This window comes from Camelina sativa, chromosome 9 (genome assembly GCF_030686135.1).
Source record: "Camelina sativa cultivar CO46 ecotype springtype chromosome 9, ASM3068613v1".
Classification (NCBI taxonomy): Eukaryota; Viridiplantae; Streptophyta; class Magnoliopsida; order Brassicales; family Brassicaceae; genus Camelina; species Camelina sativa.
In genome coordinates, this window is record NC_141888.1 from 40,576,862 (window position 1) to 40,599,216 (window position 22,355).

General features: G+C 37.1%; 5 protein-coding genes across 7 annotated transcripts; 4 read left to right on the plus strand and 1 right to left on the minus strand.

The window, feature by feature from the left end:
* Positions 1-663: 663 nt before the first annotated feature.
* On the minus strand, positions 664-1,975 carry LOC104714200 (uncharacterized). The gene is made up of 2 exons (XM_010431484.3): positions 1,515-1,975; positions 664-1,423 (listed from the first exon to the last, which is right to left on the minus strand). The coding sequence occupies exons 1-2, from the start codon at positions 1,728-1,730 to the stop codon at positions 869-871; spliced, it is 771 nt and encodes a 256-aa protein (XP_010429786.1). The 5' UTR covers positions 1,731-1,975; the 3' UTR covers positions 664-868.
* A 4,598-nt stretch (positions 1,976-6,573) lies between these two features.
* Positions 6,574-7,982, plus strand: LOC104714201 (transcription factor MYB63-like). Its single transcript, XM_010431485.2, has 3 exons — positions 6,574-6,993; positions 7,095-7,224; positions 7,311-7,982. Exons 1-3 carry the CDS (start codon positions 6,855-6,857, stop codon positions 7,930-7,932), a joined length of 891 nt encoding a protein of 296 aa, XP_010429787.1. The 5' UTR covers positions 6,574-6,854; the 3' UTR covers positions 7,933-7,982.
* A 1,634-nt stretch (positions 7,983-9,616) lies between these two features.
* On the plus strand, positions 9,617-12,629 carry LOC104714202 (transcription factor MYB63-like). Its single transcript, XM_019230174.2, has 3 exons — positions 9,617-11,430; positions 11,544-11,673; positions 11,763-12,629. Exons 2-3 carry the CDS (start codon positions 11,573-11,575, stop codon positions 12,427-12,429), a joined length of 768 nt encoding a protein of 255 aa, XP_019085719.1. The 5' UTR covers positions 9,617-11,430; positions 11,544-11,572; the 3' UTR covers positions 12,430-12,629.
* Positions 12,630-14,454: 1,825 nt separating this feature from the next.
* LOC104715982 (uncharacterized) lies at positions 14,455-20,280 on the plus strand. 3 transcript variants are annotated; one of them, XM_087466141.1, is made up of 15 exons: positions 14,455-14,942; positions 15,044-15,224; positions 15,325-15,633; positions 15,748-15,837; positions 15,922-16,374; positions 16,468-16,575; positions 16,683-16,813; positions 16,985-17,148; positions 17,242-17,575; positions 17,685-18,319; positions 18,404-18,562; positions 18,691-18,765; positions 18,863-19,171; positions 19,255-19,470; positions 19,550-20,280. In XM_087466141.1, the coding sequence occupies exons 9-15, from the start codon at positions 17,473-17,475 to the stop codon at positions 20,201-20,203; spliced, it is 2,151 nt and encodes a 716-aa protein (XP_087322267.1). In that variant the 5' UTR covers positions 14,455-14,942; positions 15,044-15,224; positions 15,325-15,633; positions 15,748-15,837; positions 15,922-16,374; positions 16,468-16,575; positions 16,683-16,813; positions 16,985-17,148; positions 17,242-17,472; the 3' UTR covers positions 20,204-20,280. The 3 variants fall into 3 exon arrangements, with proteins under 3 accessions (XP_087322267.1, XP_087322266.1, XP_087322268.1); XM_087466140.1 differs by having other exon boundaries at positions 14,464-14,942; positions 16,985-17,114; XM_087466142.1 differs by having other exon boundaries at positions 14,502-14,942; positions 16,985-17,143.
* Positions 20,281-20,556: 276 nt separating this feature from the next.
* On the plus strand, positions 20,557-22,332 carry LOC104714203 (style cell-cycle inhibitor 1-like). Its single transcript, XM_010431487.3, has 4 exons — positions 20,557-20,677; positions 20,959-21,075; positions 21,486-21,541; positions 21,776-22,332. Exons 1-4 carry the CDS (start codon positions 20,602-20,604, stop codon positions 22,010-22,012), a joined length of 486 nt encoding a protein of 161 aa, XP_010429789.2. The 5' UTR covers positions 20,557-20,601; the 3' UTR covers positions 22,013-22,332.
* Positions 22,333-22,355: the final 23 nt, after the last annotated feature.

The window sequence follows — 22,355 nt, forward strand, 5'->3', positions numbered from 1 at the left end:
ATATACTATACGATTAAACTATACATATTGCATTTTTAATTTCCCTTGCGTCGTTGACATTTTTATCAGTAGTATAATATAAGTTATCGGAATTTTTTTGGATATGTAGGATTTTATTACGTTACTTGAATATGTGTGCACACTGTTGACATAAGCACTTGAAGTTAATTAGGTCAGTATAACTTTGAATGACCTTATGATCAAATTAAATAGTAACCACACAAAAACTAGGACATTCAATCCTTCCCACAAATAAATAGAACAGTTGTCCCATTAAATAAGCGATTTTTAATTATTTTATAATCAATGTTTGTACAAATAAACCGATAGAAAATTTTATCTTTTAATAGGTTGAAAAACTTGTTTGTTGAAGGCATTCATGCAAGCAAAGTGCAAACCCACTTCCTCATAATAGTAGTCATCAATTTTTAGTAAAATCATAAGTTCATAACCACTACACATTTGGATCCAATTCCAAGTCCAATATATCTTTTTTTTTTTATATGAACAAAAATAATGAATTCTCTAAGTTTCTAAACTACCTTCCCAACCAACCATAGGCTTAATTTGGGGTCATTTTAAGAATTGTAAAACTATAACATTAGTCATTTTTATTTGTGAATCCCTATTTATTTTATTGTTCGAAATAAAGACTACCAAGTATAGTAGCAATTTTTGTAGTTGATCGACTAAAACGCATTTACAAAAATATCATTAACATCTTTCTCTAGTCTTTCCCCATCAAATTTGTTCTCTCTTTTTTTTTTTTTTTTTTTTTTCTTTTTAAATCTATCATTTACAACACAGAGGACCCCCCCCAAAAATAATGAAAAATGTTTCCAATTAAACCCCCCCAAAGGTTGTTGTTTTAGATTGATATGTTGAGATCAATCTTAGGCTTCTTCTTCTCCTTGATCTTGAAAGAATTAGAATTTGCAGCAGGCAAAGGAACAATGGTATCACACCTTGGACATTTCGGGTTGTTCATCATCACCAAAACATACGACAAACATCCAGGACACCCCGCCGCCACCGGCGTCCTATCATAATCATCATCAGAAAGTACCGTATCGTCCGGCGATTGACGTTTCTTGAACACAGACGGAGGATCTCTCTCCGCTCTCTCCAGAGCTGATTTCACCTTGTCGAGAGTGCAAACGCTCTGGAAATTACTACTACTATTATTAGTAGTAGTGTTGTTTGGAGATAACGACAAAGGACGTGAAGAACGAGACGAAGGGAGTAGCTTAAGTTCAAGCGTCGACGTGGTGTCGTCGAAGAGGTTTAACAAAGGCTTCGGAGGATTACTATTACTCGGATTCGGTGGGAAATTCAAATCTTGAAACGTCGGTACTGTTTGATTCGATTGTTCTGCGTTTGATGAGCTCGTTGAATTGCATCGTTGCAAATACACTTTCCCTGACTGTTCACACACACAAAAAAAAAAAAAGATCTAATCAGCCTAATCGCGATTTACATAGGAGAAATCTAACGTAAAAAAAAAAAATACAAACCTTCAAATCGAGGCGTTTTTCATAACCGGAAGGGACTTGAAGGTCGAGGTCAAGCTCAAGAGAGCGATCACCTGATCCTCCTCCTCCTCTTCCGCTTCCAAGGAGGTCGCGAGTCATGAGCGCAGTAGATTTGGTTCCGGGAGATTCTTTCACCACCGCTCGATCGTCTTTGTAACCGCTAAGTAACCGTACAAGAGAGCTGACGTCAGCAGCCATATCAGAGGAATCTGAGAGAGAGAGAAAGAGAGAGTAATTGTTGGGAGGAGGGGTGTGTGTGTAAACGCAGAGATGAGTTATATAGAAGGAGCCTAATTACTTAAGTAAGGGTTGAAAATATTAAATGCGGCACGTTCGGTTTATACGATAGTAGTATTAAATATACGATTTATGTTCGGTTTAATTTTTTTTGTTTTCAAAATTGATTTACTTTACTTTTCTAGGAGGAGGAGTAGTAATTGTGTATTTGTTTGTTGTGTATACGAAGCGCTAAAATACTAGTACTACGTATTTAATGAGGGGGTTACACTTACATTTATCGTTGTACCATTACTATTGACTAGTAGTAGCAATTTTTAACACATTTAATGTTTTGGTGTAGTGTTGATGATGATCTCTCTTTCTAATCTTCTTTCTTTCCTCTACTTCACGCACTACACGTTTTCTCACTATTCGTTTCCTTCCTTACCGTATTACAGAAATAATACTGCATAATATAAAATACTAAACTAGTCTAAAAGTTGCATAGAAACCTGAAAACATCCTATATTATGAAACAAAAATCTTTTCTAAAACATCTTATATTTTGAAACGGAGGGAATATTTATGTATGTATGTAATAGTACAACAAAATGGAGCGGTTTACATGTAATTCATCTTATAATTGGACTCCAAGTGTAATTTTTGCTTGAAACGTTTGTTCAAATCAGTCTCGAAATATGCATTTATTATGATAATAAACTTATTTATGTTGGTGTAGTAATTGTTACAAGGAGGAGGGAGGAATCGTCGAATGGAGGAGAGGAATTATAGGAGAAAGAGCCAAAGTGTTTTAAATGCGAAGATAGAGAGAGAGATAGAGAAAGAGAGTTATTAGACGCATTAATTGCTAAGCGTCTCTCCATAATTACTTTTCAAACCTCCCTTTTTTACGACTTCTTCAATTAGTGATTTTAATGACTTCATTCTTTTTTCTTTTTCTTTTTTGCCATCCGTGATTAATGAATGATGACTAATCCTGTGTAATTCATTATTGCTAGCTCACAAAATAAAAGAAAAAAATATTGAAATTATGAAAATGTTTGTTATTACTAGTACTATAATTCAATTGCTCTTTCGGGTTTCTTTCCGCCCTGTGTTGTTGACTTTCAAAAACACTACTATTAGTAAACACTTTCTAATTTGTTTTATACCGACATTATTTTCCTGCTGTCAACATTTGCAATAAGTCATTGAGATAATACTCAAACCACACAAAAAAAAAAAAAGAAAAAAAAAGGAAAGAAGATATATATGGTGAGATATTAATTAATTGGCTTTTTGAGGAAATAGGAAGGTGTATGCATTTAAGAATAGAGAGACCCAAAGAGCTTCGAGCACAGTAGTAGTATTTAAAGATGAAGTTATTTAGGGTGACGAAGCGATGATGCCTCACAGACGATTTCTCATTTAATATACTTAGCTTTTCATTAACTTGCACACAGTCACACAGACGAATATAGTATGTGTGAAAGTAATGACATACTTTATCGGGATTGGTTCGATTGACGTCAAGAGTAGTTACCAAAATCATTAACAAATTGATACGTTTATTTGATTTGCATTAAGGTTTACCAAACTTTAGTATAAAAAATGAGATATTAAATAAATATATTTATGGTTTTCAAAATGTTTATTTTTGGAGGATACGTATTCCTAATAAGACGGCTGGCCCTAAATGTGTAACCGTACCACCACCAATATATACAGGGGTAAAATTAAATTTGGTTGTATTTATTTACTATATGGCAGTGAGACTGGTCTTGGGGTTTCAATGCTTTTTAATGGAAGATTGGTGGGGTTATTGAATTGTAAATTAAATGATACTACTATTTATAAGTGTAAATGCATATTGTAAACCTTAAATTCCCAGGCCATTTAGTACTCATTCTGCAGTCGATTTTCTGTTTTTTATTTATTTATTTATGCTGAAGTGGGAAAATTTAATTTAATGTTCTTTTTTACCAGAAATGAAGTAAAACTTTAAAATAAATACACCTAATTTTACACACAAAAAAAAAACTTCAAAATTCTGATATATCCAACTTAGATTATTTGGATACAATGTTAAAATACGTTACCAAGAAAGTATTCACCCCTAAATTAAAGGAGTGGAGGTCTCATAAAACAATTTTTAAGTGGCATTTTTTAAAAAAACTACTATCGACGTTTTAGATGATAAAAACATGTAACTCTATGAGTTGTATAGATTAATTAAGTTACCCGAAATATACCAAACAAGTGCAGCGTTAAATATATAATTTGAAAAAAATGTATATTGGCTGTTTCACATAGTTAGGCCTGTTTAGAGTGTCTTGAGCCCAGTATCTAGAAAATCCGGCCCAACCGCTTGTTATCGTCCCCGTGCAAAATTGTTTAAAGTACTCTGTACTCCGTAAGTCCGTTTTGGAAATAAATATTTAGAAGAGAAACGAGAGGCCTTGAATATATTTTACTGTCACACGTTCATAAGTCTTGTTACCACATGATATAATTACTAATTAATCTGATAATAAAACATATATAGTGATCTAGTAGTTGTGACGAATGGCTTGCGAAGTTATGAGACTACTAGGGTTCAAGTATGTCTGTTGTAATATGGACTTATAATGGTTGACCATAAGACAAATTTATTTGGTATCAGAATCAGTATGAGATTTGGACCGTTGTCCTTCGGTTATAAACAACACATTTATGTTAAAATATAGTATTTATATCCTCATTACAAATCCATGTGCGTCATGCATGCGTAATCATTGATTTCATCTGCCTACCTTTTTTTTAGTTTTTTTTTTTTGTTGGTGTCGTGAGAGTTATCTATGCGTGAATTTTATGGCGTTATTTTATTCAAATTTGGAATTATTAGCTCTGTGCTTGGACCTAATGAGTGATTAGTTAGGTGATCAGGAAAAAAAAAAGTAACCATCACTGTTAAGTAAATGTCCTACCAACCCAAGGATGGATGATATTATTGTTTGATATCTCATTTTTTCCCAAGATTAGGTGTCTTATTTGGTCTCTTAAAATGTCTAGTCCAATTGTCCAACATAAGCTTCTACTTTAAAAAACTATTTTTTAGGTGATACTTAGATGATTTTGATTTTGATTTCATTGTGTTTTCCTTTTGAAATTTACTTGTTTTAAATTTATCTTATAGTATATCTTGTTATACATTCTAAACTTTCTAACTTTTCTGAAAGATTATGTTTGCCATCTTTTATCAAACGCAAAAGCAAAGCATTTATTTACAAACGGCAAATTATATATTAACTCACGACACTCGTCGAGTTAAATCTTTTCTCAAAATAATCTAACTTTAAAGTCGGTACACTCAAAACTGATTTTGACGTATGTATTGCCCAGTAGCAACATGTGTGCTTTCTTCATAATTTTACAGAATTTTTTTTTTTTTTTTTATAAATAATACTCCTATTATACTTTTTAAATTTCCATCGTTTCGATAAGGTCCATACTCCATAGGGACGTTGAAATTTTTATTTCAATTTTGTTTCCACTCATTGTTGTCCTTTTTCCTTAATAAAGTTTTCCCACTCATAGTTGTTTTGTTCACCAACCTTCTTCTGATTACAAAAAAGAGTCTTATAAAAACGCAAAACAAATATTTTTTTGTGTGTCGATCATAAGGACTTTTATCGATAATATTTCATAATTAGACAGTTTAGAAATATTTCTTCTTTATATTCAAACGTATTTTCTACTTTATTCTTCTTAATAGTTGCTTATTAACGCAACAAAAATGCATGGAGCGTATATATATAGTATAGTGGTGGCTTGGATATATATCGTAATAATTACTATAATAATTTTGGATGGTACAGAGAAAATAATTAAGTAATGAAAGGTTTGGTGAAATTAAGTAATTAACGTAGCCAAGTGCCAACAACAACACCAAACCCACCAAACATTTTTTTTTTAAAAAGTCAAAAAAGACGTAAGTCTTTGACCTCTTCCACTCTCGTTAGTCTTCCAGTTTGGTGAGTTCGTGCACTATGATCACATACACTCCTTACGCTTTTTGTTGTTTTCGGATGTGATTATAAATTACTTTATTAAGGTTTCTTATTATTTTCTTCTGTCTCTCATTTAAATGTTCTATTTTAAGGATCAGAAAACGTCTATATTTTTTTTTCTTCTAAAAGATGACATAATTTTCATTTAAGTGATACAAATTCATTTAATTAATGTCGACTGTTGACAAAAATATCAGTATATAGCCCATGGCATGACGTATGGAGTGACTGCGTTATTAGCAAAACAGCCTTATTATTAGTGGGAGTTCATTTTTCTCGTGTTATACTACTGTATCTACATGATCGCGGGATCTCTATTATTCAAAAAAGTTGGTAATTATACATAGATCAGTCTGATTAGAGGAGAGGGGACTCGCTGACAGACAAAATAATATATTCAATTCCAATGTATTACCTTAATCTAATTCTTAATTAAACAAGTTGTAGCTTTAGATTCTCATTTAGTCAAAAACACTACCTAATGTTTTGCCACTTTTATAAACTAGATTAGACTACTCCACATGTGTGATTGAAAATATTTATTCCGGCTGAACTTTTTTAGATTATTTCAATTAACACTTGTCGACATATAATTTGATGAGTTTTATAAGAGACGCTAGTTTTAGGTGATAATAATGAATAAAAATGTATATTTGATGTCAAAAAAGGAAGAAAATAGTATTTATGAATTTACTTGTAAAACAAATGTGAAATATTCATGCATCGCTGTTAAAAGAAAAGATAAGTTGCATGCATCATGTGGACGCCAAATCAAGTAAATATGAGAAAATGGAATCGTACCAAATTATATCAACCATACCACAGAGACAACCTTTTCCCACTCAACAAATCTGATTTGACATTTTATAAATTCCTCTGTTTACATTCATCTTTCTCATCTCAAGATCACTCTCTTACCTCTCTCATATATATGTATAAAACAGAGAACCACTTATATTCGGTAAAAGTGAATCTCTCAATACTGATCAGTTATATATATAAATAGATATAAAGAAAGAGGAGAGAGGGAGTGGTAGAGTGAGAAAGAGAGAGAATGGGGAAGGGAAGAGCACCTTGTTGTGACAAGACCAAAGTAAAGAGAGGTCCATGGAGCCCAGAAGAAGATTTGAAACTCATCTCTTTCATTCAAAAGTTTGGTCATGAGAACTGGAGATCTCTTCCCAAACAGTCTGGTACGTTGTTTGCTATATATATGTTGTGTTCATTTAAAATGGATCGTAGAAATAGGCTTTGCTTTATGATTCTGAATGTGTATATATATGCAAATGATCAGGGCTATTGCGGTGTGGGAAGAGTTGTCGTCTAAGGTGGATTAACTACCTCAGGCCAGATCTGAAGCGTGGTAACTTCACTGCAGAGGAGGAAGAAACAATCATCAAGCTCCACCAGAACTATGGGAACAAGTAAATCATCACTAGGCTTATTAATTAGTATTGTGCTCATGGTAAAACAAAGTGAATTGATATTAAGCTTTCTGCATTATGATCAGGTGGTCAAAAATAGCTTCTAAGCTTCCAGGTAGAACAGATAACGAAATCAAGAATGTGTGGCACACTCATCTAAAGAAAAGATTGGTACAGAGCGATCCCACTGCAGATGAACCAGCTTCATCACCTTGTTCAAGTGATTCTGTTTCTCGTGGGAACGAGGAGAAGTCACGAGCAGAGGATTCTTTCAACAGAACAACTAAACATGAGTCATCATCGAGGACATCAGCTGTGTCTTCAGGTAGTTCCATTAACCATTCAAACCAAGAAGATGATCCAAAGATAGGCCTGACGTTTGAGTACATAGAAGAAGCTTATAGCGAGTTTAACGACATTATTCAAGAGGTAGACAAACCGGATCTGCTGGAGATCCCTTTCGATACAGATAATGACATTTGGAGTTACTTAGATGCTTCAAACTCGTTTCAACAATGCGCTGCAAATGAGTTCAGCTCAGCTACAAGAACAGAAGAAGAGTCTGATGAGGATGAGGTTAAGAAATGGTTAAAGCACCTGGAAAGCGAACTTGGGTTAGAAGAAGATGACAGTCAACAACAAAGAACACAAGACAACAAAGAAGAATCATCATCACTACTGAAAACCTACGAGCTCATGATACATTAACTGAAACCAAAAGGCTTATTTTTCACTTTATGAGTTTTAATTTCCATCCATGACCAAGAGAAAATATACTTTATTTTGGGATATGAATATATTTAATGGAAAGGTAGGTATATAGTAGAGAAAAATGTATTCCATAGTTTAAATGTACAGTATTTGGCATTTTTTTAGTAGCTTGTAGATAAAAACAGAGGTGGTCAAAAGAAAAAAGGGAATTTGCACTCAATAACCAACAAAAAAACTATAATTAACCCACTAACTATTCTAACCATGTATAACTAATATACTCTATAAAAACTATAATATATACTATATTACCCTTGCCCTTACTATTTCCTTCCACCCTCTTCCACCACCATCCCCACCCCCTACCACCACCTTCCCCACCCCCTAAAACCACATCTCCATCTCCTACCACCATCACCACTAGGGTTTCCAATGTGCTTCTAGGGTTTAGATTTCCTCCAGCCAAACCTCCGGCCACCGCTACCCCCGGCCTCCGGCCACCGGCCGCCGGCCAACAGTTCCGGCGAACTTTTCCGGCGAACAATTCCGGTGAACAATCCCGGTGAACTTTTCCGGCTACTCCGGCAAGCCACCGCCGGAGTACCACCTCCGGCCAACCACCGCCGACCAACCACCACCGGCCAGTCACCTCCGGCCAGCCACCTCCGGCCAACCACCTCCGGCCAGCCACCTCCGGCCAGCTACCGCCGACCAGCTACTTCCGGCCAGCTACCTCCGGCCAGCCACCGCCGGCCAACCACCGCCGGGCAACTATCTCCGGCCAGCCACCACTGTCCTCCACCACCATTGGTAATTTTCCACTGCCCTCATCTTAATCTTCTAATTTTTTTAAATATAGTGTTATTTACTACTATAGTTTTTTTGTTTTGGTTACTGACCTAATTCACCCAAGAAAAAAATACAACTAGAGTAAAGCTTGAGACTAAACTATCTGAAAGAACCTTTCATAGAATCTAAAAAACTGACTGATAGCTTTTTTGTATTGAAATTTTGGTAGTCAAAGTTATTTGAAGAAGAATATTGGGTAGGAGGAGTAGACTGGTGTGAAATATCTCCATCATAACAAACAAAACAAGAAGACCAGTTGCTAGCTAAGGAAAATAATTTTTTTTTTTAACTTTGAAATTATCAATGAGTTGAGTTAAGCAAGCAAGATTATTTTTTCCACAACACTAAATAAAAAGTTAATATCAAGAATGTTGATACCAGCCTCTAAGATATTAGAGAAATTAAGCAACGACGAACTTAAGTCATATGCATATACACTATCGAGGCTCAGCTGTGACAAACTCCTTAAATCTTTGCAAAAGTTTTGCTACTCCTCTGTTCCTACTACTACCAAGGACGCTATCAGTTTTCTCCGACCTGTGGATGGTATTCTGATCTTCTGCGATGATGTAATCAGCCAAATCATCTCTAGTTTGATCGAGAGTTCTGGTTCTTGCAGTTCCGGTTGGTCGAGTTCTGGTGGTTCCAGTTCCGAGGGTTTGCGTTTTAAAGTAGGCATGAACAAGAAATCAACACCTTTTGTCTTTATCTTAATGAGGTCTACTAAACTACTCGTATTGTACAAGTTTTTTTTATTTGACTATTAGCAGGAATGTGATTTAGTTTCCGGTTCATAGAAAAAGATCTTGGGCAAAATTAAAACATTTTAGATATACAATGACGGAAAAGAAAGTATTTTCAGTTCATCACTTTACAAGATTGGTGATTTATTAAGCAACGATCGATCAACAATGTTTAAAGTAAATTGCAAAATGCTAAAACACAAAAGTAGAGTTTGCGTTTCCTCGTTTGAATAGCCTCTCTGCCTCAAAAGTAGAGTTTGCGTTTCCTCCTTTGAATCGCCTCTCTGCCTCAAAAGTAGAGTTTGCGTTTCCTCCTTTGAATAACCTCTCTGCTTCAAAGTTTGCATGCCTCTTGAAAAGCCTCTCTGTGGATTTTATGTTCTCCGAAAGCTTAGAAGCTCTCTCGCCAGCAGCAGCAGCAGAAGCAAGATGAGCAGCAATAACAGCATCAAAGTGTTTCTTTATTTCCTCAATAGATCCGTTAAATTTTTCAATAACAGCATCAAAGTGTTTCTCTTTATTTCCTCAATACGCGCTTCTCTTAACCTTATCAGATAACAAATTACAAGCTTGTGAAACCAGTTTAAACGCGCCTTCAGCACCATGAAACCTGTTCTTGTCCGGATGAAGCAAAAGAGCTAACTTCTTGTAACGTTTCTTCACAGCTTCATCATCAGCCAAAGGATCTACACCGAGAACTCCATACCAATCAGATTCTCCGTTGGTTTTGTTTGACGCAGAGATATAAACATCGATCGTCATCAACACTTGTTTCAAACCTTCAAGTTGCGGATACAGACGCTGCGCCTTGTTTACGAGTTTCTTAGCCCCATCGTAATCATTCGCTGAGATTTTCTTCTCGGCGATATCAATCGCTCTTCTAGCTTCGTCCTTGTTACTCTCCATGACTGAGTTTTCTTAATCAAATTCAGAGAATCGTTTACAAATAACAAAACCCTATGTTTCTGAAAGTTTTTTTTTTTTTTTTTTTTTTTGATAAAAAAAAAAACCCTATGTTTCTGAAAGTTATTAGCGATCGTGTTCGTGGTATAAAAAACTAGGGCGAGTCCAGCGTATATAATATATAGACTACGTTTTCCCTTTTTCACAATGTTGGAAAATTGATGGATTGTATATAAAAGGAAATTACTCTGCATTTAGTTTATAGATGAGGTGGTTACTGATAATATATGACCTCGTTGTGTTTGTGTTTGTGTTTGCTAGGATTTGAAAATGAAGGGCATTTAGCAGTCATCCTGGATATTCCTCTGGGGGTTTTCCGTAAACTGATTTCAGATCTTCGTGCAAAGGAGTATAATGGAGAAGACTGGCAATCTTGGTGTAATCGAACTGGTTCAGGACAGTTAGTTCGCCAGGCGGCAACTGCTGCTTGTATACTGAATGAGGTGATTTTTGGTGTAACGGATCAAGCAACTGATGCTCTCTCAAGACTGGTTCGGAAGTCAAGAAAGGGAAGTGACAAATTTTTCCTGGGAAATCTCATGGAAAAAACGTGCAAAAAGTCATCTGAGTGATTGCGTTGGTAAAATCTTGCACGAATACCAATCTTCTGAAGTGTGGGATCTCCCTGTGGACCACCAAAAGACAATTCCCGGGCAAACTGATTCCGATGTTCAACATTTTAGTCTGCATTTCTTAGAAGACTGTGCAATGCTACACCAAGTTATAAGAGAAGCAGTAGGTGTATAAGTATTTTCCTTGTGTCTTGGGAAAGATTTTGCTCTAAGTGGAGAGAGGGAGAGAGGGAAAGAGGGAGAGAGAATGGAGAAGGGAAGAGCACCTTGTGACAAGACCAAAGTGAAGAGAGGTCCATGGAGCCCAGAAGAAGATTTGAAACTCATCTCTTCCATTCAAAAGTTTGGTCATAAGAACTGGAAATCTGGTATGTTGTTTGCTATGTACTGTGTTCATTTTAATGGATCTTAAAATCAAAGCAATGCCTTTTTAGTGGCTTTTCTTTATGATTCTGAATGTATATTATATGCATATGATCAGGGTTATTGTGGTGTGGGAAAAGTTGACGTATGAGGTGGATTAACTACCTCAAACCAGATCTGAAGCGTGGCAACTTCACTGCAGAGGAGGAAGAAACAATCATCAAGCTCCACCAGAACTATGGGAACAAGTAAATCATTAGGCTTATCAATTAGTATTGTGATCATGGTGAACCAAAAACAAAGTGAATTGACATTAAGCTTTCTGCATTATGATCAGGTGGTCAAAAATCGCTTCTCAGCTTCCAGGTAGAACAGATAATGAAATCAAGAATGTGTGGCGCACCCATCTAAAGAAAAGATTGGTTCAGAGCTCAGGAAACGATCTCACTGCACATGAACCAGCTTCATCACCTTGTTTAAGTGATTCTGTTTCTCGTGGGAACGAGGATAAGTCTCGAGCAGAAGATTCTTTGAACATAACAACTAACGATGAGTCGTCATCGAGGAATGGGTTGTCTACATCTGTGTCAGCGGGTGGTTCCTTTAACCATTCAAACCAAGAAGATGATCCAACGATTGGCCTTATGTTTGAGTACATGGAAGAAGATTACAGCGAATTTAACGACATTATTCAAGAGGTAGACAAACCGGATCTGGTGGAGATCCCTTTCGATACAGATACTGACATTTGGAGTTACTTAGATGCTCCAAACTCGTTTCAACAATGCGCTGCAAATGAGTTCAGCTCAGCTTCAAGAGTAGAAGAAGAGTCTGATGAGGATGAGGTTAAGAAATGGTTGAAGAACCTAGAAAGCGAACTCGGGTTAGAGGAAGATGACAGTCAACAACAGAGAACACAAGAAAACAAAGAATCATCATCATCATCATCATCATCATCATCATCATCATCATTACTGAAGACGTGCGAGCTCATGATACATTGAATGAAATTTTGGTAGTCAAGTTCTTGTTGGGTAGGATTAGTTTGAAATCTCTCTTTATCATCTAACAACAACAGCCATCATAAAACTACAAAACAAGAAGACCAGTTGCTAGCTTTTTGGTAATTAACATGTATATTAACGAGTTCAGCAAGGAAGGTGCTTTATCATTAAATAAACAAAATATCATGTTTATTTTGAAATTATATTTCCTGAATCCTGAATGTTAATGGAGATAGACAAACTAAAAAAACAAAAAGGTGGAAGCTTATATCTTAGTACTGCCTTGCGAGAGATCTTCTAGTTTACTTGGAATAGAAGATATTAGAGAAGAAGATAAAGCAACAAACTTTTTTTTTTAACGTTCAAGCTCTCTATCAGTTTGGACGTGTTGCTATACGATGCCGTTTCACGTCTACTGAATTAAAAAAAAAATTAGGTTTTTTTATGGGGAAAAATGCCAAAAAAAATCCCGAAGTTATTTTTATTTGGAAGTTTAATACCCAATGGTTTTGGATTGGAATAAAAATACACTAAATAATAAAAACATAGCATTTAAAACCCAAAATAATAAGTGTTGTTATTTCCATACCCACGATTTTTCAACAAAATAAAAATTCTAATTTTACCCCCGGTTATTAAATTAATTATTAGTTTTTAATAATAAAATTATCGGTTTTCTGTTAACCATTTCGTACCGAAAATTAATCTGGTTATTTCTCTTCTTCTTCCTCCTCTCATACCGGAATCAAATTAAAGAGCATATAATTAAACCGAAATAAACCGATTGATCATTATATAGTTTTTGTTTTTTCATATAATCCACTTTAATTGGCTAGAGAGAGATTGTAACGGTGTCGTCATCGCCAAACGATTGATTTTTGCATTTTGAGAGCTTCTTCCAAAAAAAAGGTTCGTTAATAGAGATTTCTCAGTGCTCTCTTTTGCGTGTTTCAGCTTCTTTGTTTTTCTATGATCTGATTCCATGTCTTTGTTTCTTGTTCGATTGTGAATTTGAGAAAATGGTGGATTAACCCTCGCCGGAGATTCGATTCCGGTGTTCGTCGCCGGTTACTAATCAACAGAGCTGGATCGTTCTAACCTTGATCTGAGATTAAAACCCCAACAACAAGCTTCACTACCATTATTAGCACCGTTGTTGGAATTAAACAAGCTATTAACTTTATCCATCAGATCTGAGCTTTGGTTTAAAGCTTCTGAGGAACCAAGCTCAACGACCCCGTTTTGAGCAGCGATACACGCCATCGTCTTCAACCCGTAAATCTGACCTTGACTAGCTCAACGACCCCGTTTTGAGCAGAGTCCTTTAGCTTTCCCTGATAGAGACAAACAAAGTATTAATGTATTATTCTGATTATTACGAGAATTACAATATGAACAATACAACAAGGACTTCCAAAAGTAAATGTTACATTATAATTTATTCTCTTTCACGAGTTTCAATAGCATGATACCTATCTTACTATATAAGACCTTGTTATCCGATACACACATTGTCTTCAACCCGTTTTCACGATTTGTTGTTGGAGAGTGTCTTCGTTGAACTGAGGAGGAAGAAGAGATTGTGGTTATGGTTGTGGAGGAAACAGAGATGGGTGCTGATTTGTTATGATGAAAGCTCTCATCGCCGCCGCCGATGCGTCATGGTCGGGTATTATCCAGAGCAACGACGATTAGAGAGAGGAGGTAGAAGAAGAGAGATAACCAGTTTAATTCTCGGTATGACATGGTTAACAGAAAACCGATAATTTTTTTATTAAAAATTAATAATTAATTTAATAACTGAGGGTAAAATTGAAATTTTTATTTTGTTGAAAAATCGTAGATATAGAAATAACAACACTTATTATTTTGGGTTTTAAATGACACGTTTTTATTATTTGGTGTATTTTTATTCCAATCCAAAACCATTGGGTATTAAACTTCCAAATAAAAATAACTTCGGGTTTTTTTTGGCATTTTTCCCTTTTTTTATGTGATAAAAAAATGTTTGTAGGTTTATTTAACGAGAACTGTAAAGATATGAGGTCTATTTTGTAATTATGTAAAAATATGAGGTTTAATTTGCATTATTTCTAAAAACCCTACCTAAAGGAGGAGCAAAAGGACGGTTTTATTTTCCGGCCAACGAGAAAGCTATTGCATCGGTCGGAACTCGGGTCTATTGCATCGGGTCGGGTTAGGTCATAGTCACTACTCCGACGCTGACTTCAATCTCGCGGCTCCATCTCTCGCTCTCTGATTGTTTACTCGAGTTTGGTGGTTTTGTATAATTGATCGGACTCAATGGAAAAGTCCGTCGTAGTCCGCCGTGAAACCGATGGAGAAGACGTTGAGGGAGAAGCGGAAAGAGAAGCTGTCTTTGCACAACTGAAAGTTCTCTGCTTGGAGCTTCTAAACCTATCGCAAAACCCTCAAAAGGATCCGGCCACGATCCCTGCTTTGCTCCGCCTCCTCCGCCGTACTCCTCCTTCCACTCTCCAATCCTTCTTCCAGTTAATATATATTCCCCACATCTCCGTTTTATCTAACTCTTTCAATTTTTTGAGGTTTAATACAAGTGGGAACTGTTTCGTTGTATGTATGTACGTTTCAGCTACACTTTGTTTCCATTGCTTCTTCTGTTAGACGCCGCCGTTGCTTGCAGAAGTCAGGGGAAAAAGCAGACTGAGGAATTTCCAACTACACCTTATAGAGTGAGTGATAAAGTGGCGGAAGGTGTAATCTATTGTCTTGAGGAACTTTTAAAGAAATGTTACATTGGATCCATTGATCAGGTGTGAAGTGGTTTAGAATTCTCCTTTACCTTTATTTGGATAACATATTATTCTCAGCTTACTTATAATAATACTGTTTGTTGTAAAATTTCTCCGATAGATGGTTGTAATTATGAAGAAGTTGACTAGTGGTGCTATTTTATCCCCATCTGAGGCTGCTGAAGAGTTTCGTGAAGGGATCATCAGATGTTTCCGCGCAATGATCTCTGGTCTGCTTCCATGCTCTGATGATTCTTGCTCATGTAAGCGCACTGTTGGCTGGCCTCAACTGTCAGATATAAGAGATTATCAAACTCAAGTTTCAGAGTCTTTTAAGTATGATTTAGAAACCCGAGAGTGCTTGCTTGCGTTTCTTCAGTCTCAGTCTGCTTTGGCTGCTGTGGGTCATTGGCTTTCTATTCTTCTCAAAGTAACACTCTTTTCTCCCTATGCTTTCCTTTTTTTTTTTTTTATTTTCTTTTTCCTATGGAGTTTTGTAGTTGGAAACATTCTAAAGTAAACCAACTTTGATCATTGGCTACAGGTGGCTGATGCTGAGGCTTCTCGAGGACACCGAGGAAGTGCAAACCTTCGAGTTGAAGCCTTTATGGCCTTACGAATACTTGTCGCTAAGGTAACTATTAACTTTCGACAAAATTAATATAGAAACCGTTTCTGACACTTACGGGTCCTAATGAGAACATGTTTCTTGTTATAGGTTGGTACTGCTGATGTGTTGGCCTTTTTTCTACCTGGTGTTGTTAGTCAAATTGCCAAAGTGTTTCATGTTTCGAGAGCAATGATAAGCGGTGCTGCCGGAAGTGTTGATGCATTGGACCAAGCAATTAGAGGTTTAGTTGAGTTTCTTATGATAGTCCTTGAGGATCAAACTAATTCATCCGCTCTCGGCATTTCTGATGATGATACTAAGTCGCAGAAGCATGAATCTGCGCACTCAATTTTGGACGAACTTCGTTCTCTGACAACAAAATCTCAAGGGCAGAGCGACGAGCTGACAGAAATTACAAACCAAGACATTGTAACCATCGATGTACCTGAAAAATTCAAACTGAATCCGAGTCGAGACTCCTTTCATGTTGAACGTACAAAGGAATGGTTAGATAGCACTACTTCTCACGTGAATAAGCTTCTCTGCGAGACGTTTCCTCATGTATGCTATTTTTACTCGTGCTACGTTAAACGCTTATATACCAAATCCTTTGGAGCTGTTTTTTCTCAGTGGTGATATCGTAATTTGTTTCAGCTTCTTATTCACCCAGCCGGAAAAATACGAGGGGGATTTCTCGCAGCAGTACGTGGATTGCTATTGAAGAGCTCTTGTTCGCTGAAGGGGTCTAGATTAGTGATGGTGGTAGGTTCATAAGAATCATAACTAACAACAACAAATGATTTGGATATTTGATATCTCCATTGCAATGATTTTTCAACTGGATATATTTCTTATAATGGATGATGCAGGAATGCATATGTACTCTGGCTGTTGATGACTTCGATGAAGTTTCTGTAGCAGCTCAGGAATTTCTTGATCATTTATTCTCCAAAGGTACAAATCACCACATAGAGAGTGATGTAATCAAGATCTTTAGCAGGTATTGTTCTCTTTGTTGTTATATTGATTCTTTATTTTGTATTCCAGCTCTCTTAATAGATATAGCAGGTATTGTTCTCTCTGCTGTTATATTGATTCTTTATTTTGTATTCCAGCTCTCTTAATAGATATGTGTATTTTATTCTTCTTCTGGACTTGTTAATGACAACAGACTGCTTGAGAGGCTTCCGAAAGTGGTTCTGGGGAATGAGGAATTGCCTGCACTTTCAGTGGTGAAGCAGTTACTTGTCATCACTTATTATTCTGGTCCGCAGTTTTTGGCGAATCATCTTCAGTCTCCCGTATGTATTCTTTCTTGACACGCTCATAGGTTTGGTGCGGCTTCTTTCTTCTATCAGCAAAAATCAAACATGATCTAATAATGGCTTGCGATATATGATTAGTTCTTCTTGGCATTCTGTTATGTAGATAACAGCTAGCAGATTCCTGGATATATTTTCTCTCTGTCTGAGCCAAAATTCAGCATTCACCGGTTCTCTTGAGAAACTCATCGCAGAAAGGCCCTCATCATCGACAGGTTACCTCCCTTCAATCACAGAATTAAAAGTGGGGTTTCGGGAGACTAGATACAACCGTACTGTTCCAAATATCACTGAAACAGATCAAGTAAAATTGGAGATATCGTCGCCCACGAGCTATATGTTACCTCGCATGCCTCCATGGTTCTCTTACGTTGGTAGCCAGAAGCTCTATGAGATGCTTGCTGGAATCCTTAGACTTGTAGGATTATCCTTAATGGCAGGTCATTTCAAATTCCTCTGAAACCGTTTTTTTGAAAATTACTCTGCATTTAATTTATAGATGAGGTAGTTACTGATAGTAAATGATCTCGTTGTGTTTGTGTTTGCTAGGATTTCAAAATGAAGGGCATTTAGCTGTCATCCTGGATATTCCTCTGGGGGTTTTCCGTAAACTGGTTTCAGATATTCGTGCGAAGGAGTATGATGGAGAAGACTGGCAATCTTGGTGTAATCGAACAAGTTCAGGACAGTTAGTTCGCCAGGCGGCAACTGCTGCTTGTATCCTGAATGAGATGATTTTTGGTCTAACGGATCAATCAACTGATGCTCTCTCAAGACTGCTTCAGAAGTCAAGAAAGGGAAGTGACAAACTTTCCTGGGAAATCTCATGGAATAAACGTGCAAAAAGTCATCTGATTGATTGCGTTGGTAAAATCTTGCACGAATACCAATCTTCTGAAGTGTGGGATCTCCCTGTGGACCAAAAGACAATTCCTGGTCAAACTGATTCCGATGTTCAACATTTTAGTCTGCATTTCTTAAGAGACTGTGCAATGCTACACCAAGTTATATTAGAAGGAGTAGGTGTATTTTCCTTGTGTCTTGGAAAAGATTTTGCTTCAAGTGGATTTCTTCACTCTTCGCTTTACCTTCTGCTTGAGAGTCTTACCTGCTCCAGCTTCCAAGTTAGAAATGCTTCAGATGCTGTCTTACGTCTTCTTGCTGCCACCTCTGCCCATCCAACAGTGAGAATTTACGATAATGTAATTGGAGTATTCAATCACATCATAGTGTTTCCTTAAATCAAAACCTTGCTGTTTGTTTGGCAGGTTGGGCATCTGGTTGTTGCAAATGCGGATTATGTTGTTGACTCTATTTGTCGTCAGCTGCGCCACCTGGATCTTAATCCTCATGTCCCAAATGTTCTTGCTGCTATGCTTTCTTATATCGGAGTTGCTCATGATATACTGCCTTTATTGGAGGAACCGGTAAGGCCATTTGCAGTGAACCGTTTTTTTCTTTCACTAAACTAATATGCCTTTGTTTGATGTTCACACCCTCCGATTCATAATCAGTGCGTTAAGAACTTTTTATTTTTGTTTTGGGGGATCTGCAGATGCGATTGGTTTCCCAGGAACTAGAAATTGTTGGTAGACAACAGCATCCAAATCTAACTTCACCCTTCTTGAAGGTAGATTCAATCATTAATTTTTTCTCTAATAGTCTTTTAAAATCATTTGTTTTCTTGGTCTAAGAAACATCACAACCTTTGTTATTACTCCTGGCAGGCTGTTGGTGAGATTGTAAAAGCATCAAAGAACGAGGCTTGCCTATTACCAGACCGAGCCAAGTCATATAGTGTTCATGTTAAGACCAAAGCATCTGATGCGATAACATCAAGGCAAGAGAGAGGTTCAGATTTTGACAATAAAGTTGATGACGAGGACGAATGGGAAAACATAGTGCTTGAACTGAATCGTTCTAAACGATACAGACGCACAGTTGGATCCATCGCCTCTTCGTGTTTAGTTGCAGCCACACCTCTCCTTGCATCATCAAATCAAGTCTCATGCTTGGTCTCCCTCAGTATAATCGAGGTATTGGATTAGTGTTTTTATTAAGCTCTCTTTCTCTGTCATTTCCGCAACTGAACTCAATCCGTAACCTTCCAATCATACAGGAAGGAGTAGTGGCACTGGCTAAAGTCGAGGAAGCTTATCGAGCTGAGACAGAAACCAAAGAAACAATTGAAGAAGTCATTGAGTTTGCTTCATTCTTTCAGCTTAAAGACTACATGAATGCTACAAACGATGGAGCAGACGAAAACCGCCTTTTACCCTCTATCAACAAAATCTGGCCTTTCTGTGTTGCTTGCATACGTAACAGAAATCCCGTGGTACAATCTCTATCTCTCTCTTTCTCTTCCTATGTTATCTACAGATTTATTTAACGGTTTATAAAACCTTTTTCCACAGGCTGTGCGCAGATGCTTAACTGTGATAACCCGAATCATTCAGACATCCGGAGGAGATTTTTTCTCACGTCGTTTCCGCAATGATGGCCCGGATTTTTGGAAGCTTTTAACAACATCTCCATTCCACATTATGACAGCGAAGAACCTCCGGGAAGACAACAAATCGGCTCTCCGGCTTCCTTACAGAACCGTCTCCGAGTCGTCTCCTTCGATTGCTGAAGGTTCCAGCTTGAAAGTGCAGGCTGCACTTCTCGACATGATTGCAGAGCTTTCTAGAGACAAACGCAGTGCTTCAGCGTTAGATGCAGTCTTGAAAAAAGTTGCGGGACTGGTCGTTGGGATCGCCTGCAGCGGCGTAACTGGCTTAAGGGAAGCGGCTTTGAATGCATTGAGAGGTTTGGCTTGTATCGATCCTGATCTCATTTGGATTCTGTTAGCTGATGTGTACTATTCTCTCAAGAAGAGAGATTTGCCTCGTCCACCGTCTCCAGAGTTTCCTGATATGTCTACGGTTTTGCCTTCACCACTGCCGGAGGATTGTCAATTTCTGTACGTAGAGTATGGTGGTCGGAGCTATGGTTTTGAGTTGGAGTTTAGCTCCGTTGAGACCATCTTCAAGACAATGCAGTCTCTGGTCTTTGTTGACCAATGTTAATAACTTTGCTTGTAAATACTTTTCTGAAAACATATGAAACTAATTTATTATTTAATTGAAATTCTTGGGAAGAAAAATACATTTGTTTATTGTGTAAAACATTGGGGGCGAGATGCAAAAGAAATAAAAAGTAGGGGGTTTAAATGAAATTTTTAGACCCGACCCGGGAAATCTAAATCCTGATCTTGGGGCCCAAATAAATAAATACGTCGCTCGCTGCCTCGCTCCGATTTGTATTGGGTAAAATATTGAGGGAGAGATGCAAAATAAATAAAAAATAGGGGGTTTAAATGAAATATTAGCAATCGAGACCCGACCCGGGAAATCTAAATCCTGATATCGGGGCCCAAATAAATAAATACGTCGCTCGCTCCGTTCTCTAGTCTGAACAAAAAATCATGGGAAGCGAACGGAGCCTCAAGGAGAAGAAGAGAAGCAGAGGTCGGAGCCAAGATGATTCTTCGTCTTCCGATTGTATGGTTCTTCTTCTTCTTCTTCTTCTTCTTCTTCTTCTTCTTCTTCTTCTTCTTCTTCTTCTTCTTCTTCTTCTTCTTCTTCTTCTTTCCAATCGTTTTCTTATTTTGGGATTTCAGTCTTAGACTCTTAGTGATTTATCTATCGATCCGTGTGCAAGTTACGAGCATCATCGTAGCTATTCGTGTTCGCGATTCTGAATTTGTAGTTCGATTTGTTTGTGGAGGAGGACATGATCTGAGACTGTATATGTTGAAATTGTGATGTTTATTTATGGACAGACGAAGGGAGAGTAGTTAAAAGGCATCGAGGAACAGAGAAAGATGATGAAAGGGCAAGTAGGAGAAGTGAGAAGAAGATGAAGAAGAAGGAAAAGAAATCTCACAAATCGAGTTCATGTATGTTGTTACTTCTTTATCCAATTTCTGATTTCTAGTCTAGTTAAGTTTTGTGTTATGATTAATAGTATTCATGTCTTTGCTTCTTCATCTTGTTGTTTTGAGCTGTTATTTTGCTGTTTTTGCTGCTGATATCTTCTAGTGAGTGATAGTGTTCTACCCATGTGAGCTGAGTCTTCTTTTTCTTGTACGAAGCATCGATTTAGCTTTGTTTTAGTTGTGTCTTCTCCTAGGGAGGGAAGATGTTGTAGTTGAATCTGTTGGTTAGGTGCCACAAAGAAAGTATGTTGTTTTGGTTACGGCTATTTATCTCTCATCAGCATGACCTATATGTATATATCATGTGTCTTTGCTTTTCTATATGATCTGTTTTTCTTGCTGCTGACATACATTGTTTTATGTTCTTACAGCAAAGTCTAAGGATGATAAGCATAAAAAGAAACACGCCGAAGGTGACAACAAGCTAGTGAGCTCTCTCTCTCTCTCTCTCTCTCTTACCCTTTGAAACATATACAAACATCTGATTGTATATTTCGCTCCAACTATACTTTTGTTTGACAGTCTGTATGTGTAGGTCTCTTCCTTTTGTTTAGCCATGGTTTAATTAAAAAAGTCTCCTTGCCCTATTGTGTAATGTTGGACGGATGATCCTAATTGAGATTCTGATAAAATGTTGTTCTTTTTCGCCTTCTTCTTCCAGAAAGAGGGCATTCCAGAGCTATCAATGGAGGACTACTTCTCGAAGAACAACGAGTTTGCTACATGGCTGAAAGAAGAAAAGCGTACTTACTTTAATGATCTCACAACCGAAGCTGCACGAGAATTGTTCTCACGTTTTGTCAAGAGATGGAACAGAGGGAAACTTGAGTCTCGATACTATGAGGGAATCTCCACTGCCCCACGAACAGCTCACGACTGGATGATCAAGCGTAGGTGAAAAAGCAATACCTTCCTCTTTGGTTACCTCGCTTCTTGCTTCTTATGTATATGCAGCTTGATGGTACCAGAGATACCTCTTTCTAGTTGCTCTACTTAGACCTCTCGTTGCATTACTTCTTAGATAGATTGCTGTTGAGAGACTTGTTTGTAGTCAAAGCCAGTTTTCAGACGAAGAAAAGACATAAACATACCAAAAACGGTTTAGGTTTACCGCTTTTAGTTGTTCTCTTATTTCTGTTATTGCACTTTTCGAGATTTTGATTTAACGCGGATCGTGTATGTTATTTACCGGCGTTTACAATATATATAACATTAGCATTGGTTTCGAGTAACTGATCATA